General features: G+C 37.3%; 1 protein-coding gene across 4 annotated transcripts in view; it reads right to left on the bottom strand.

The window, feature by feature from the left end:
* sema6cb (semaphorin 6Cb) overlaps positions 1–15,229 on the bottom strand; it is a 137,187-nt gene that overhangs the window by 16,580 nt on the left and 105,378 nt on the right. For all 4 annotated transcript variants that reach the window (XM_079625123.1, XM_079625125.1, XM_079625126.1 and 1 more), the window contains 5 exons: positions 14,701–14,856; positions 14,311–14,484; positions 11,709–11,846; positions 9,237–9,314; positions 609–667 (listed from right to left, as the gene is read on the bottom strand). In XM_079625123.1, the coding sequence (XP_079481249.1) occupies positions 609–667; positions 9,237–9,314; positions 11,709–11,846; positions 14,311–14,484; positions 14,701–14,856 (605 nt within the window). The remainder of the gene's footprint in view (positions 1–608; positions 668–9,236; positions 9,315–11,708; positions 11,847–14,310; positions 14,485–14,700; positions 14,857–15,229) is intronic.

The following is a 15,229-nucleotide window of genomic DNA, read 5'->3' as shown; positions in this document are numbered from 1 at the left end:
TGACATCAAATTTATGACAATGAGGCACATTTCATCCCCAAGTTCTCATTATTGTAATGCGAACACAACAACGACCACCCTGTTTCTACATTTATATTATATTATATTATATTATATTATATTATATTACATATTATATTATACTATTCAAATGTTTGGTGTCTGTAAGGTTTTTAAAAATGTTTTTTTTAAATATTTTTTTTTAAAGCTTATAAGATTTTTTTTTAAATATAAATATTTTGTAACATTATAAATGTCTTTAGATCACTTTTGAAATTATATTATTAATTAAAATCAAGTAAATTATTCTATATTTCAGCATATAAATAATATATATTTTTTGAGAATGGGGAAAGGTGCTTAGTTGTCAAACATAATTTAAAATAATAATAAAAATTAAAACTGACTTCTTATTGTCCCTTTCCTTTTTGGAGTGAAACATGACCTAGACATATTCTTGACATAATTCCATAAGAATAAGATTCTCTCAGAAGGGTTCTAGAGTTCTGTGAGTCTTCAGTTGAAGCAGGAATGTGTAGGGATGTAATAATAGTGTGAATGAGTTATGATCTCTGGGAGCAAGTCAGCTCGGACTGTCTGAAACTCACCATGACAGCTGTCTGGGTACTGAGGATATCCACTCTCCACATACTGTTCAAATCCAGACCTGTGACAGAGACAGAGAGGAAGAACGACAGAGCAGAGAGAGAAGAAGAGGACAAGGGAGTGACAATCATTCTTTTGTGAGCCTCTCCCTGAATGATCCTTCTAATTAGTTGTGCTGTCAGCAGTCTGTTGTTGCCTCTCCGAGCAACTGTAAAGGGAAATAACATGTTACAATATGATTGAGGATCGAGTGTCTGCCATGCAAGTACACTTCCTCTATTCCATGACTGACAGCCATGTTTTCATAAGACAAGAAATAAATGCAAATGTATTAGTGTGTAGTATGTACACAAGAATTCTAAATTAAGCACCAAAATTTGGCAATTTTATAGGAACTGCAACATATTACTCAGTTTAAATCGCACTGTAAATGTCCTTGCAAAATGAGTCTGAAATTCGAGTCCGAAATTTTCGCACGTTAAAAAAATAAATATGACCTTACGTTATGTCAATCACGCTTGCACATTGCCTCCGAAACTTTCGTCCGTCATAAAAAAATTCGGATCGGGTTTGATTTTCTGCGTTTTTCGCATCTGTAGCAAGCATTTTGAATGGTGTGGAGCCACCGAATCACGAATACGGAAGAAGAAAAAAAACGCATACGAAAATTTCGCACTCCTTGTGCAATGACCTTGAGTCTGAAAGTTGCAGATAAAGTCACATGCACAATTAAAAAGTTTTATCATAAGTTTTGACCCCTACAGAACCCCCATTCACATGAAATATTTCTGACATTAAGCCATTAAAATTACAAAGGGACATCATCACAATATGACCATATTTTTGTGACGGACTCATCTTCAACATGATGCTGCAAAAATAACAATGAAGTGAACAGTTTTCCACAAGTAATAATAGTGCAATAATTATATTGTTTGTAATGGCAAAATATATTTTAATAAAAAAAATAAGGCTTCAATACTGGTAAAAAAAGGAAAAATATATTTAGAACCTTTTCACACGTCATTTCAAATCATTACGCAAGTATCAAGCCCCAATGTTATTAACAAACGCTGAATTAATTTAAAGTGCACATATGTAATTAATGTGTTTACATGTCAAATTAGCAGAACAAGCTACGGGAAGTTTTATTGATTCAAGCACACGAGTGCCAAAAAAATAAGAGCGCCTTCAGCTTTGACTATTTTAGATGTACTGTAAAGAACCTTTGTGTGAAGGAAATTAGTGTTTGGGTAAAACAGCATATTAAGTCAAATTTGAATAGAATATTTTTACAGAGAGGGACGTTGCTGACTCATACAGCCTAACAGCGTAACCAGGGTGACACGTTGCTCTGAGCGACTGCAATGTTCCGCTGCTCCTGGCATCACAGAGCCGAGCGTGTCATTGCCGAGGCGAGCACCTGAGTGACATCTCGCACACAGACGCATAACGTGTTCTGACGCTTTTTGCTTCCTCTCAGTGTTACCATGGAGATGTGATCAGATCGGTGGGGCCGTGGTCTAATGAAGTATGCGATTTTGTATCCAAAAGTCCAAAATCAGGATTCTCAAAATTCACTTGTTTTCAGGAGCACTTTTGGCGTGTGGTATTTCAGCGCAAGAATGTGCATCTTACTCATTATGCACCTTGCAATCAAGTTCAGGTGCTAATGCACTGACCTGATTATTAGTGCATAATTATAATCATTAATTTCAGGGCAAAGATGCCTTGATTTGAATTTAAATTAGATTTACAGGTACACGAAAAGTGCTATTTGCCTGGTGCAATTAATTTTGCGCTATTGTGAAAACAAGACAGGCCCAAAGGAGTATTGGGGGTCTGCAGAAATGATGTAGATCTTATTTTTACTTTAGTACTGTAAAATTATAAAATAAGTACAAATGATTAAATCTTTAAATTGTATATATTTGACCACTGAATTTAATCATCATATTTGGGGGTCATTGTCATCAAAATGTTTAACAGACAGCTCGTGCAAATAACTAATTCACTCAAATATTTTGTCTCACTTGATTTAATTTGAGTAAATTTGATCGATCTGAGTGGAATCTACCTAACCTTGGAGCACAGGGTACAATGAGGACTGTTTAATGGGGTGGTCTAATGCCCCTTTTTTACAAGATGTAAAACAATTCTCTGATGTCCCCAGAGTGTGTATGTGAAGTTTTAGCTCAAAATACCCCACAGATAAGTTTTTATAGCATGTTAAAATTGTCCCTTTTTGAGGGTGAGCAAAAACGCGCCGTTTAGTGCGTCTCTTTAAATGCAAATGAGCTGCTGCTCCCGGCACAGAGGGCGGAGATTCAACAGCTTGTGTGTTAGCAGCCTGCAGACACACACACCCTAAAATGTCAGAAACTGTTCTTCCTTTTATGTTCAAACCGAAGTCGGGCAATGATGGAGAGACACGTTTCTGAATGGTTAGTTGGTGAATTTATGTTGCTGATGTGGAGTTAACTATCTTCAAGTCATTGATTAGGCCTAGCATACTCTTTCATTATAATAATCTATAAATCACTAGTGTGGGAACTGTTGTAAGATGCCTTCAGAGTGATATGCTATTGCATTTGTGTTGCGTACTGTATTGCAATAAATGTGAAAAGACGGATGCGACAGCTTGAGCAGACTCACAAATGTGCTCTACTACAACAAGGGGTTTATGTAAATGTTAGGGTTTGTGATGGGAGGAAGCTTGTGTAGTCCCTACCAGACATTTATTGTAGTCCTTAAAAAGCGATTTCTGTAAAAGAAAATATCTCCCTTTGCATTGAACTTTAAGCATTGTAACTTTGCAGATGTTTTTAATGCTCAAACAGCAACATTACACACTAACTAGAGTTAGTAAAGTGAAATCATAATCAACCAGCCCTTTAAATGCTTCATGACACGAGAAATAAAACTTTTGACATACTGTATAAGAGAGTTTTGTACCTTTAAGAACATCCTGCAAGTTGCATAGCTTAAAGCCCGGGACACACCAAGCAGACGTTAAAGAACTGACTGTGTTGTCGCCTCTCGTCGGCTGCGCTATTAGTTGTCGCTATTTACATGGCTGAATTTGCAAGCGGAAAGGACTGAACACTTCTCCAGAAAGGAAACGGATCTGCTTGTGCGTGAGGTTAAAGTGCGCAAGCTGACCATTTACGGATTCCACCATATCTTTATGCACATAATCTTTTACACTGGAATCCTTTTATTTTTAATATTTGGGTAGTTTGTGTACTGCTGCGTGTTCCTGTGAGTGTACGCGTGTTGTGCACCCGCCAATAGGCTCATATTACTAATGCACCCTTTAAATAACACACAAAATAATTACTGCGCCATTGACTTTAAACCAGGTTTTTGTTGGTCAATGGCAAAGTCCATTTCAGTTGCCTCAAAATAGCAATGCATTGAAAGTGGGCATTGATACTGTTTTCTATGAAATTATGTGATCCAATCATAACAGTGGCCGTTTACTGACAAGTCTTAATTTTTTTTACAATTTCAGGCAGAGGGTCAGGTTGTTGGAAATAATCATTCTTCTACATATATATTTGCTTTTTTGTGCAAAAATCTTTTTTTAACATTATAAGTGAACCCCAAAGAATACAAAAAAGCAATGTCATGACCCCTTAAAAATGCTTCGGAGAAAAAAAAACACACTAGCATACAAACAACTTATCATCTAATGCTGGCACCCCATTTCAGCCCCTGCCGTTCTCCTGCCTCGCCCTGCCCTGCATATTCAATCTATCTGTGAATCAGCCCTCTCTACCTGACATGATTTAAAGTCCTTATTTCCATTAACCTGAGAGGGGAGAGAGTGACAGAACGAGAGGGTAGGAAAGGGAAAGAGAGGGAGCGGGGATGACTTCATCTCATATTGAAGGATAAATGGAAGGACAAGATAAAAAAAAATCTCCTGCATAAAGTGGTAAATTGGGATCTTGCAGGTGCATAATATCTGAACATCAATATGCCTCAGAGATGCATGCTTTTCATTATACCCGAATTGGCCAACACACTTGCACACACACATTAGCACAAACACGCTCTCTCATCATATGGAGATTAAATTGCCCCTGGGAGAGAGCGAATAGGGAAAAGGAGAACACAAAGCGAAAATATCCCACAAGATAATAAAGTCCTATTTTTCTTCATATTCTTCTACCCGCAGTACACACCAAAAAAACCAAGCCGCAGAGCTATTTTAAAAACGAGAAAGCCAAAGTATTACCATCGTACATCTATTGCCCTCTTTTCTTACATTTCACCCTCTCAGTCTAGCAGAATTTCATTAGATTACACTGATTAGCATTTAAATGCATAGTTCGCTCTGGAGCTACATTTTCTCTTGTCTTATTTCTTTTTCTACTTCTCTCAAGTCTCACGTTGCCTGACTTAAACTCAGCATTAAGTTTTTTTTGCAGCTTATTCAGGACAAAAGCCCATTGGAAAGGGACCCTGTGACTAACATGACTAGTTATTATAATGTGATGACTACAGCCAATCAGTTTGGACCTGTTGATTTCAGCCATATATTGCACTTTCATGTGCAATAAGTCTGATAGCCAAAAGTGCAGAATTTATGGACTTTATGGTAATAGTGGCAATCAGTACAGGTCAAGTTCATCAACATGGTGAAATCAGAAACTAAAATGCAGCTAAATGCGTCTTCACTACAAATCAATTATTTGGGATGTGAAAACAAGACTCCTTGTGCTAACAATTGCTCTAAACTAAACAGAGATGCCCATGTACACTATCAATGAAAAGGTTGGGGTCAGTAAGATTTTTTGTATGTTTTTGATAAGTCTCTCATGCTCACCAAGGTGTGATACATTTTTGCTTGAGTCATTTTTGCTTTTTGCTCAAAAATACAGTGAAAACCGTTGTATTGTGAAAAATTATTACAATTCAAATTAACTGTTGTCTATTTTAATATATTTTAAAATGTAATTTATTCCTGTGAATTTTCAGCATCATTACTCCAGTCTTCAGTATCACATGAACTTTCAGTGAAAAAACATTTCTTCTTATTATCAATGTTGATAACAGTTTTGCTGCTTAATATGTTTGTTGAAACAGTATATGTTTTTTTTCAGGATTTTTGTTTAAAAGTACAGCATTAAAATTGAAATATTTTGTAACATTATAAATGTTCTTACTGTCACTTATTCTTGCTGAATAAAAGTATTAATTTCTTTCAAGAAAAAAAAAAATACTACCAAACAAACTTTTAAATGGTAATGGTAGTGTATTTTATTTCTATATTGTGTAATTCAATTCTACCATTTGGTTTGTAATTGATCATCTGATTTATTGTATTTTTAAGATATCACTGACACGCTTTAAAACGCTGTCATTCCATCTACATCAGTATTATATTTTCAGTGCTGCTGCTTTTGGTTTCTATAACAAAACCCAAAATTCTAGATTCTAGCCAAGATTCTAGAGTTCTTTATAATTCTAATGCGCTCTATGATTATAGAAGACTTTATGGCATCTGACAGCAGAAGATCTATGACTCTGACATAAGTTTGGCTATGGAAGCATATAATTGAATGCTGGAGTAAACCAAAGCTCTTCTGGGACACAGATAAGTACTCTCACAAGTTCTGTCCATTTTGTTGGCTGCGGTCTGGAAATCTGCTGTGTACATAACAATGTTCATGAGTTCAAGATGAAATGATTCCCCATCTCGGTTTATAGAGATCAATACTCACATTAGGACACATTAAGAGCCAATAATCAAGTTTATAGTCAGAAAATATAAATAAACACTAAATTAAAATAACTTAAGATGTTGATCTCTCAGTAACATTTCCACTTCAGGGTTATAACTTCTGCTGCTGCTTTCCACAACTGATGACAACCGAACCGACCACTCAGCAAAACATTAATAATAAAAAATTCAATCCCTCGATCTGCACTCATTATAACACACACAACGAATGAACTTCTGCTTGACAATTGGAGAAGTAGTATTACTGTAGATACATCCCAGACAAGAGCTGATATTTCATAAAATGGTGAGAATGTCAACATGACCTTTCAGCTAGAGATCTTTGCAACTGCTAAAAAACATACATGAATTTGTATTCCTGCAGCTCAAATGGTAGAGCATGATGCTAGCAAACCAGAATCATTGGTTTGATTCTGCTAAAAAATGACATCTCGAATGCAACGCAAGTCACTTTTAATTAAAGTGCCTGGCAAAGGCATAACAAAGTGAAATGTTAATGTTGTTAATGTCTGTAATATATTTATAGAGAGATGCATGAATTCATCAGAGCTGTTGCACAGTGGTAAGTACATATGCTTATGCCATTAAAGAGCAGTGAACACACAAAGATGCAGGTTAAAATCCGACATGTGATGTCCTATTGCCTCTCTTTCTGTCCTGTTTCTTGACTATTCTCTACTGTCCTAAACTATAAAATGCTAACGCTCCTCAATAAAACAGTAAAAAATAAATAAATATATTAGGGCTGTCCGTTAAACGCGTTATTAACGGCGTTAACGCAAACCCATGTTAACGGCGTCAATTTTTTTATCGCGAGATTAACGCCTAGCAAACTTGTAATTTTTTTCACATGCTTTTGCAACAACTAGTAACGTTAATAAAACTACAACACCACACCGGATCTAGCTAGACCAGAAACAAAACAACAGGCACGCCGTACACACTTGCTTGGGCTTGCGAACCCATAGATGTGCGAACCGGCCAAAGAGTGGACGAGAAGCGCAGCGCCGAGCCGCGTCTAGGACAACTCGTTTCGCACATCGGACACGCGCTTTCTCAGTTTATGGCCAGCAATAAAAACGCCGAATGGCGGCGCCAGTGTGTGTACACTCAGAGAGAATAATGTGTTCGAATTTTAAATACGCGGCGCTGCGCTTCTCGTCCGGTGTGCGACCCTCTTTAACGTTACGTTTTGAGTGGATGAATGATGAGCGCGAGACGCCGAAATGGATGACAATAAGATTCTGAATGGAAAGTTTACTTTTAAAAAGATGCCAAATGGTTTAGTTGACAAGACCAAAGTGATCTGTGTGTTGTGTCGTTGTGAACTGAGCAATCATCGCAGCACGTCCAGCCTGAAATTCCACTTGATGGTCAAGCACACACACACTGATGCGTTTCTACGCCCACTCGTCAATATCAGTAACGTTACCTCGTCAGTATTTCTTTCACCCTTTTATTGATGGACAGTGTTACTCGTGTGAGAGATTATTTGCTCCAAGTGAGAATGTTTGTGTGAAATTGAACACAGTATATGCCAATGCAGTTTTTAATAAAACACATTTGCACAAAGCAAGCCGATCCACTTTTCCATGTTGATAAGAGCATTAAAATGAGAAAAAAGAAATGGAACAAAAAGAAATCAAGAGACATTTAGAATAGATAAAAATGTGTGATTAATCGCGAGTTAACTATGACATTAATGTGATTAATCGTGATTAAATATTTTAATCGTTTGACAGCTCTAAAATATATATATGGCATAAGTTGCATGGGCTGGTATTTACTTGTGGACATTACTTACACAAATATTTGTGAATGTTAATGTGCTATTATAACCGTTTGTATGTCTCATAAACAAGTGCGTTTATCTGAGATAAATATCTGCTCATATATCGGATCTGAAGCACCAGATTAAAATAACAACAGAGAGGGTAAATGAGCGTAACGGTGATGCCATTGCAAACAGAGATTTACTGTAAAATGGCTATGAGAATTTTAATGGGAATAAGATTTGCTTTTATTGGGACAAGACAGTGTAGAGAATTGACAAGAAGCAAAGTAGGAGAGAGAGAGAGAGAGGGGGACGGGATCGGAAAAGGACCACAAGCCGGGACACAAACTCAGTCAGGTCACCCGAAAAGCACAACTGTGCTACAGTATATCTCGAAGCGCTACCCACAAGGCTACTGGCTCCTAAACTACCAGTTAACTATAATTTTAACAAGATGGTAGAAGTAATTCATACTAAAACATCACTAAAATGATAGAGTAACATTTAACATAAGGTTCAATTTGTTAACAGCAGTTAAATGCATAATAGACTTAACTCCACATTTTAGAATGTTAGTGAACATTGACAGATGTTAATTTATACAACTTGAAACGTTAAAAATGTATTAGTATATGTTAACACTTAAAAATAAATAAACATTAACTGAGATTAATGAATGCTGTAACATGATTATTACCTAAATGCCTTAAATAATGTAATCAAATCAAGACGTTATTGTAAAGGTTAACCAGAACGCTAAATCAACTTACTGTAAAAGTACTTTTAAAATGTTATCTATGAAGTCATGCTGGTCATTGTATAGACTGTCTAGAAAAAAATCTGCAACCGCACTTGGTAATAAATTTTGAAGACATTTTACGGCCATCTGATTTTTACCAGATGCTTTAAGTATGTTTAGAGTAACGTAAGGCCTAAGAGACCTTTAACAATGATGCACGCTATAGACACACAGATTTGTCGATTGCACAGACAGCTTGTGTACAGAATCCAGTAGCTGTGTAGGCTCTTTTATTCGAATGAACCGTAAAAGTGTTTACTGTGGCAAGACTAATAGAAGGGTCGCGTGATGTAGCTTTAACTCACTTGAATCCCGGCGCCACTGTGGCACAGTTCCCCGCACTCAGCCAGATGCAGTAGGGGTCTCGCGAGGACAGACAGCTCCTAAAACACACACACACACACATACAGAGTTAACTCGTACCACATGTCCTGGAAAGGTTGTGTGTTTTCCTCGCTCACTGTCTCCTGACTCCCTCCAATTTCCCTTTCCCCTCTCTCTCCAAGTGTATGTGACAAGCTGGAAGGGACAGCCAGACACGGCATCTCCATAACAAAGCATTAATGCCTCTCGCTGGTCAGACAGTCAGTCAGACTCAGAAAAAAAAAACGAAAAAAAAGAGAGGGAAAGAGAGAGAGAGAGAGAGAGAGAGAGAGAGAAAGGGAGGGAAAAAAGTGACTGACTGCTGTAGAGTCAGGTGTGTGTGTGTGTGTGTGTTTGTGTATTTGTGTTGCATGATTGACAGGTGTGTTGTGTTTGCCAGAGGCCAACTGAGATTCAGATACATGGCAAAGCTAGGGAGTTGCACCAATAAGCAGTGAGAGAGACAGATGGAAAGAGAGATGGAAACAGAGCGAAAGACAGGGAAGAAAGGACAAAAAGCATGTGTGAGGGGTGACTAGATGTGAGTCAGAGTGAAAGGGAGAGGTCACTTCCACTTTTCTGCTATTTCTTTCCTCTTCACAGGTTGTTAATTTCTCCATGCTATGCCTGTTGGTCACTTTTCTTTAACAAATTAACTATTGTTAAATGTTAGATGTCTGACAATGGTAAATTACTTTCTCTTATTCCAGTTTAAATTGTAAAAAAATTAAAGCAAAAATGGAGTTGGTGGCTTGAGTCTGTCTATAAGGGTTAAAGACATATGCGTACTTCCGCATTAAAAAAAAGGTGGATAATAAATAATTTAATTTATATACATGTTGAAAATTCACAGACTTTCTCTTCAGGTAGAACTGAGAAAAATATAGATGACTGCACTACACAGATTTTTGTCTAATCAAATGTTTACTAGAATGACTATGTCCCACCCCCTAATACCACCTGCAACCAACTAGCAAGTAGCATTAGTTAGCTAACTAATGCCTATTGGCTTTAAAAAAAATTAATTTCATTGTCCAACATGTCAAATCTTGTTTTAGTTATTTTGGAATGCCTAAGCCAAAGTCTGTCAAAAAAAAGGATTTGGTGTATTGACCTCACAGAACTCTCACATGATTGTGTTCACAAACATCAGGCGTCCGGACGCAAGATAACATGACAGCGTTTATTGCGTTTCGTCCACGCGCTCTGAGGCAGCAACTTCCCTTTTTATTACAGATATTTTGCGCCAGTTTCCTGGGAAGTGACGATTTTTGTTCTCTTGAACACATGGAATGTAATCGGTGCTTTATTCGCAATCACAAATGTTTGATGTGATAATCCAATTTTATGTATAAGCTAAAGTCACAATTTTGGATGGAAACATAGCTATAAAAACATTGGGACCTGCCTGACATGGCCTAACAGTGGCTCAACCAATGGTGTGATTTTGGGGTGGAGTTATTTGCTTGACCAACCAATGGAAGATAGTTCAGGGAAACCTGGTTGATACCAACCCGATTTTTTTTTGCTTTAAAACTGTTTGAATTTAAACAAACAGCTGTTTTTGCAACCAGCACTGGGTGTGTATGAAAACAATTCAGCAAGATAAAAAACAGAGGAAAAAAGAGAGATGTTTTCTCACAAGTCCACAGAGAATCCCGTGTGAGTGTTTCTCCTGAGGCTGAGCAGGCATGAGCTAACAGATTGGTAAAAAGTTAAGACACGGCTGGATCAGACATCAGGATTGTTTTTGGAAAGAAATTGGGACTGAAATTCCCTGAAAGGATTTGGAGATCTTTTTAAAAGGGGAAACAGTCTATCAGCTTGCTTATACTACAGCTGTGTGAAAAAAAAGGGAATTGTTTGCTGTGTCTTGGCCTGCAGCCAATCAGATGGCTCTAATTTACGTGAGAGTAGTCAAAGCATGTGGTGATGCTGGCTGGATGACTGCAGCATGTGGAGGAGGAAACACGTCTACATCAACGAAGACCGGGATGCAAGCTAAAACCTTTTGCCCTCTAAAATGCATCCGTGTTAAAATTTCAATGCATTTATGAATGCATGTCTTTGGAAACACACAGCTTTCACTGCACTTATGGAGAACGTTATCCATAATAGATCAAAAGAGAACTGGCACAGGACTTTTTAGAAGATTCTTTAGAAGACGACTGTCTAGATTTTTCTCTGGAGGACTGAGCTGCTGCACTGCATCGTCAATAGAGTTTGTAATGCTGGCTCCATCTTCAATAAATGTCTTAAAATACTCTACCATAATAACCCTTATAAATGTACTTGTTTAAAACAGTACAATTTGCTTAAAGGTGTAGTGCAAGACTGTATTAAGTGTTTTCACATGTAATACATTTTTAATGCGAATGATTGTGGGTCTGGTTTCCTTGTGCATTACCACTCACTTTTTGCAGTTGCTGTAGTCAGAACAGCGGCTGAGAGGAACACGGATCACGCAACTTGAGAATGCCACAAACAGGGCATGATGGTCCTTGTCCAACTCCAATCCCAGAATCCTACGGTCCTCACCGCGCACATTACATCTGAGGAGAGAAATGGTGGTTTGTGTTGGAATGCCATTTTAATTATTAAAGAGGATCCAAAAGTACCATATATGTACATACAACATTAATGCTAATAAAGGCTATGTTTGGAATTGCATACTAGCATACTTACTATTCCTACAAGAATGAAATGGGGACATTTTCTGAATGCATAGAATACCTGGATTATCCAATACATAGGAGTCCATTAAGGAATCCATTAAGGAATGTAAGAGGCAGGGTTGTTATAGTTAACTAAAAATAAACCATTAAAAAAGGTATTACTTGCAATTAAATAAATGTTAATTGAGATAAAATAAGTTGTTTTATGTTATTTTATATTTCAGCTAGTTGCCAACCCAACATTTCTCATTCTCATTTAGTTTAATTTGATGTAATAAAATGACTAAAACTGAAAGGAAAAATAAATAAAAACATATATGAACATTATATTAAAAGGTTTAGTAATTTTGTAGTTGTTTTGTCATTTGTATTAGTTTTGGTTTTTATTGAGTAGTCACATGGACTACTTTATATGACTATAGTGGCCATGTGGACTACTTTGGAAAAATGATAGTCGTATAATTTTTTTGTGCTTGAAATGTTCTCCTGGTCACAATGCGCTTTGATTTTATGGAAAAGAACAGCTCAGTGATTCTTTAATACATCTTATTTTGTGTTCAAAAGGAGAATGAAAGTGGTTTTAAAGTAGGTTAGGATAAACCTTTTTCTCTAATAGAAGGAAAAAGCAATCCCCAATAAAAGAAAAAAAAAAAGAAAAAAGAAAAACCCAATATAGAAAGAAATCCAATATGTGTATCACACAGATGAGTCACTCCCATTGAGTTGATTGAAGAAGGTCATGCCATAAAGAACTGACTGTAATTCATCTTCCTCAGTATCTGTAATAATCTAAATAAATCCTTTACATCATGTCAAGTGTCTTTCCCAAAGGCTAACTTTGACGCGAGGTGGGGTTTTCAGGGGGAAAATGAGCAATGCTGCCTGAAGATGTGATCACATTTTGTTGTGGAACTTGTGAGTCTCAGCTGGAGTTGAGGCTTGTTGTCAGATACACAAGAGGAACACAAACATGGTCGAGATCCCAGGAGTACAATTACAGCTCCACACGTACCATGCGCCCCATGGAGGAGAGATTCTCTCTTAATCAAACGCCTCTGTCGACATTGGGTTTGGGGTTATGTGTGTGCACGTTTATATTTGCCTTAGACCTGTCAATGAGTGTGAAGTGCATGAGAAGAGCGGAACAGTGAAAAAACCTTCTGGGTTAAGATGTTTGCTCAGACAAGTGTTCAGTTCAGTTCAGTTCAGTTCAGTTTAGTTTATTGTCCCCTAAGGGAAACTTGTCTTGCAGCCAGGTAAACATAAAGGTAGCACAACAAGTAAACACCAAATATACAGACAAATAAACAACACAAAAACTACTAATTAAAACACTGTTACACCACTACTCATTTAGGTCAACGAATTGTGCAAATTTAGCAACCGAATTGCACTTGGTATAAAAGAGTTCTTTGTCCTATTGGACTTAAAACCAGGGACTCTGAATCTCCTGCCTGAGGGGAGGACCTCAAGTGGCATTTTATTTGATCTGTTGCATGGTTTCCTTCGCTGGGTATCTCTTAAGTCAGTCTACTTGGCAGCCATCTTGGTACAGCTCTTATCTACTTGAATAAAAATAAATCTCTGAAACCGTTTCAATAAAATATTTCAAATGATCAATAAAATCTGACAAGATTTAAAATGTTCAACTCAATTCACACTAAAACGTACTATTGACAAACTGAACTATTTTTTTTTTTGTCCAGTTCATTTGTGTTCTAATAAGCAAACTCTATCGAAATGCAGATCAGCATCAGAGCCATAACCTCACGGGCAGTGATCTGACTGACACATGGTACAGCAGCAAGTTTTTCAGCATCCTTAGTTCAATAAGCATTCCTATTCATTTATCCCATAGGAACTTTAAAAAATATATTTGTTAAACAGTTATAATCCATAGACCAAACCAACCGGCTACAAGGTGAATCCATACATCACAAACATTTTTTTTTTTTATCTGAAAAATCAGGTACAACACTGTGAATTTAACGACTTTAATGAGGAAAAGAAAACCATTGATTTCAAGATGTTGATCATATATATCTATAAAAAATGTGTTGATGGCTTCAGTAAATGCATACAGTTGATTAACAACCTCATAGGTCTGTCTTTAACGGTTTATAAGTAATCATCATTAGAAATCGATTATTCCTATGGAGAAAATGAATGGGACTTTAACTTCTCGAACCTTACTGTTGCACTCGAAGTCTATTGGTCCAAACCTCTACATAGTTGCATATTAAACAACAAATAGTATTGTTGCTTTCAGTGTGGGCAGACAAAATAATACCACGTTGTAACAAAAGAGTATGTGTTTGAGAGTGTGTGCGTTCTAACTCACTTGTTGGGGTTGTAAACATCTATGTCCTCCAAAACCTGCGTGCTGTAGGTGGAGTTTGGGTGTGTGCTGGCGAGAATTTTCAGGACTCGTCCGTTCTCTGAACCCAGAAACAAAACGGTGTAGTTCTTATACGGGCCAGCTGCCGTGTCCACCGCGATCTGGGTCAGCTTGAACCTACATCAGGAAACATAAGCTAATTAGTCAATAAAACAAAATCACAAACATGACTTTAACAACACTAAATAGTTATTTATTCTCCAGCACTAACAACAGTTTCCTTCTCTCTGGAGAAAGACACGCAGATGTTAAGAAAACAACTGGAGACGGAGGCAGAGTATTAAAATAATGAGTCTAATTTTTATTGGAGCATGCGTGTTTGTGTGTGCGTACCGGCTGGTGGTTCGTGTGAAGCAGGGTCGGTTGTTGACAGACGGTACGGCCTCGTCCATTAGTGGATAAGACTTAATGAATGTAAGAGTCTCATCAGGGAAATTTGTGGAGGACTTATAGCCAGCAGCAGGGCCATCACCGGCACAGGATCCCGGCCTAGAGAGACGGAGAGAGAGAGAGAGAGAGAAAGAAAACAATTGACTTCTACCTGCACAGACTTTCCCATGAAGGCTCATGGAAATGATCTACAAAAACAGCTCACAGACATACAATTAACAAGAGCCATTCCAACCATCTGCCACTGTTAAATAAAAGCTGTTTTAAGAGTCCATCAGGCCGAACAAGCTGCTCTCTGAGCTCCAGAGAACAGGTCCAGGCATATCACGCAGAGCAAGATGAAAAGGAGGTCTTTGGCACTTGTGTGTATGTGGAGTTTTAGGTTGGATTTGTTTAGCTAATATATTCTTTTGTGCTGTATCTCATGTTCCTCTAGGGATATCACATTTATTTGATCAAAAATGCAGTTAAA

Source organism: Phoxinus phoxinus (genome assembly GCF_949152265.1).
Source record: "Phoxinus phoxinus genome assembly, chromosome: 10".
Taxonomy (NCBI): Eukaryota; Metazoa; Chordata; class Actinopteri; order Cypriniformes; family Leuciscidae; genus Phoxinus; species Phoxinus phoxinus.
The sequence above is the reverse complement of the archived record's forward strand: the minus strand, read 5'-3'. Positions and strand labels throughout refer to the sequence as shown.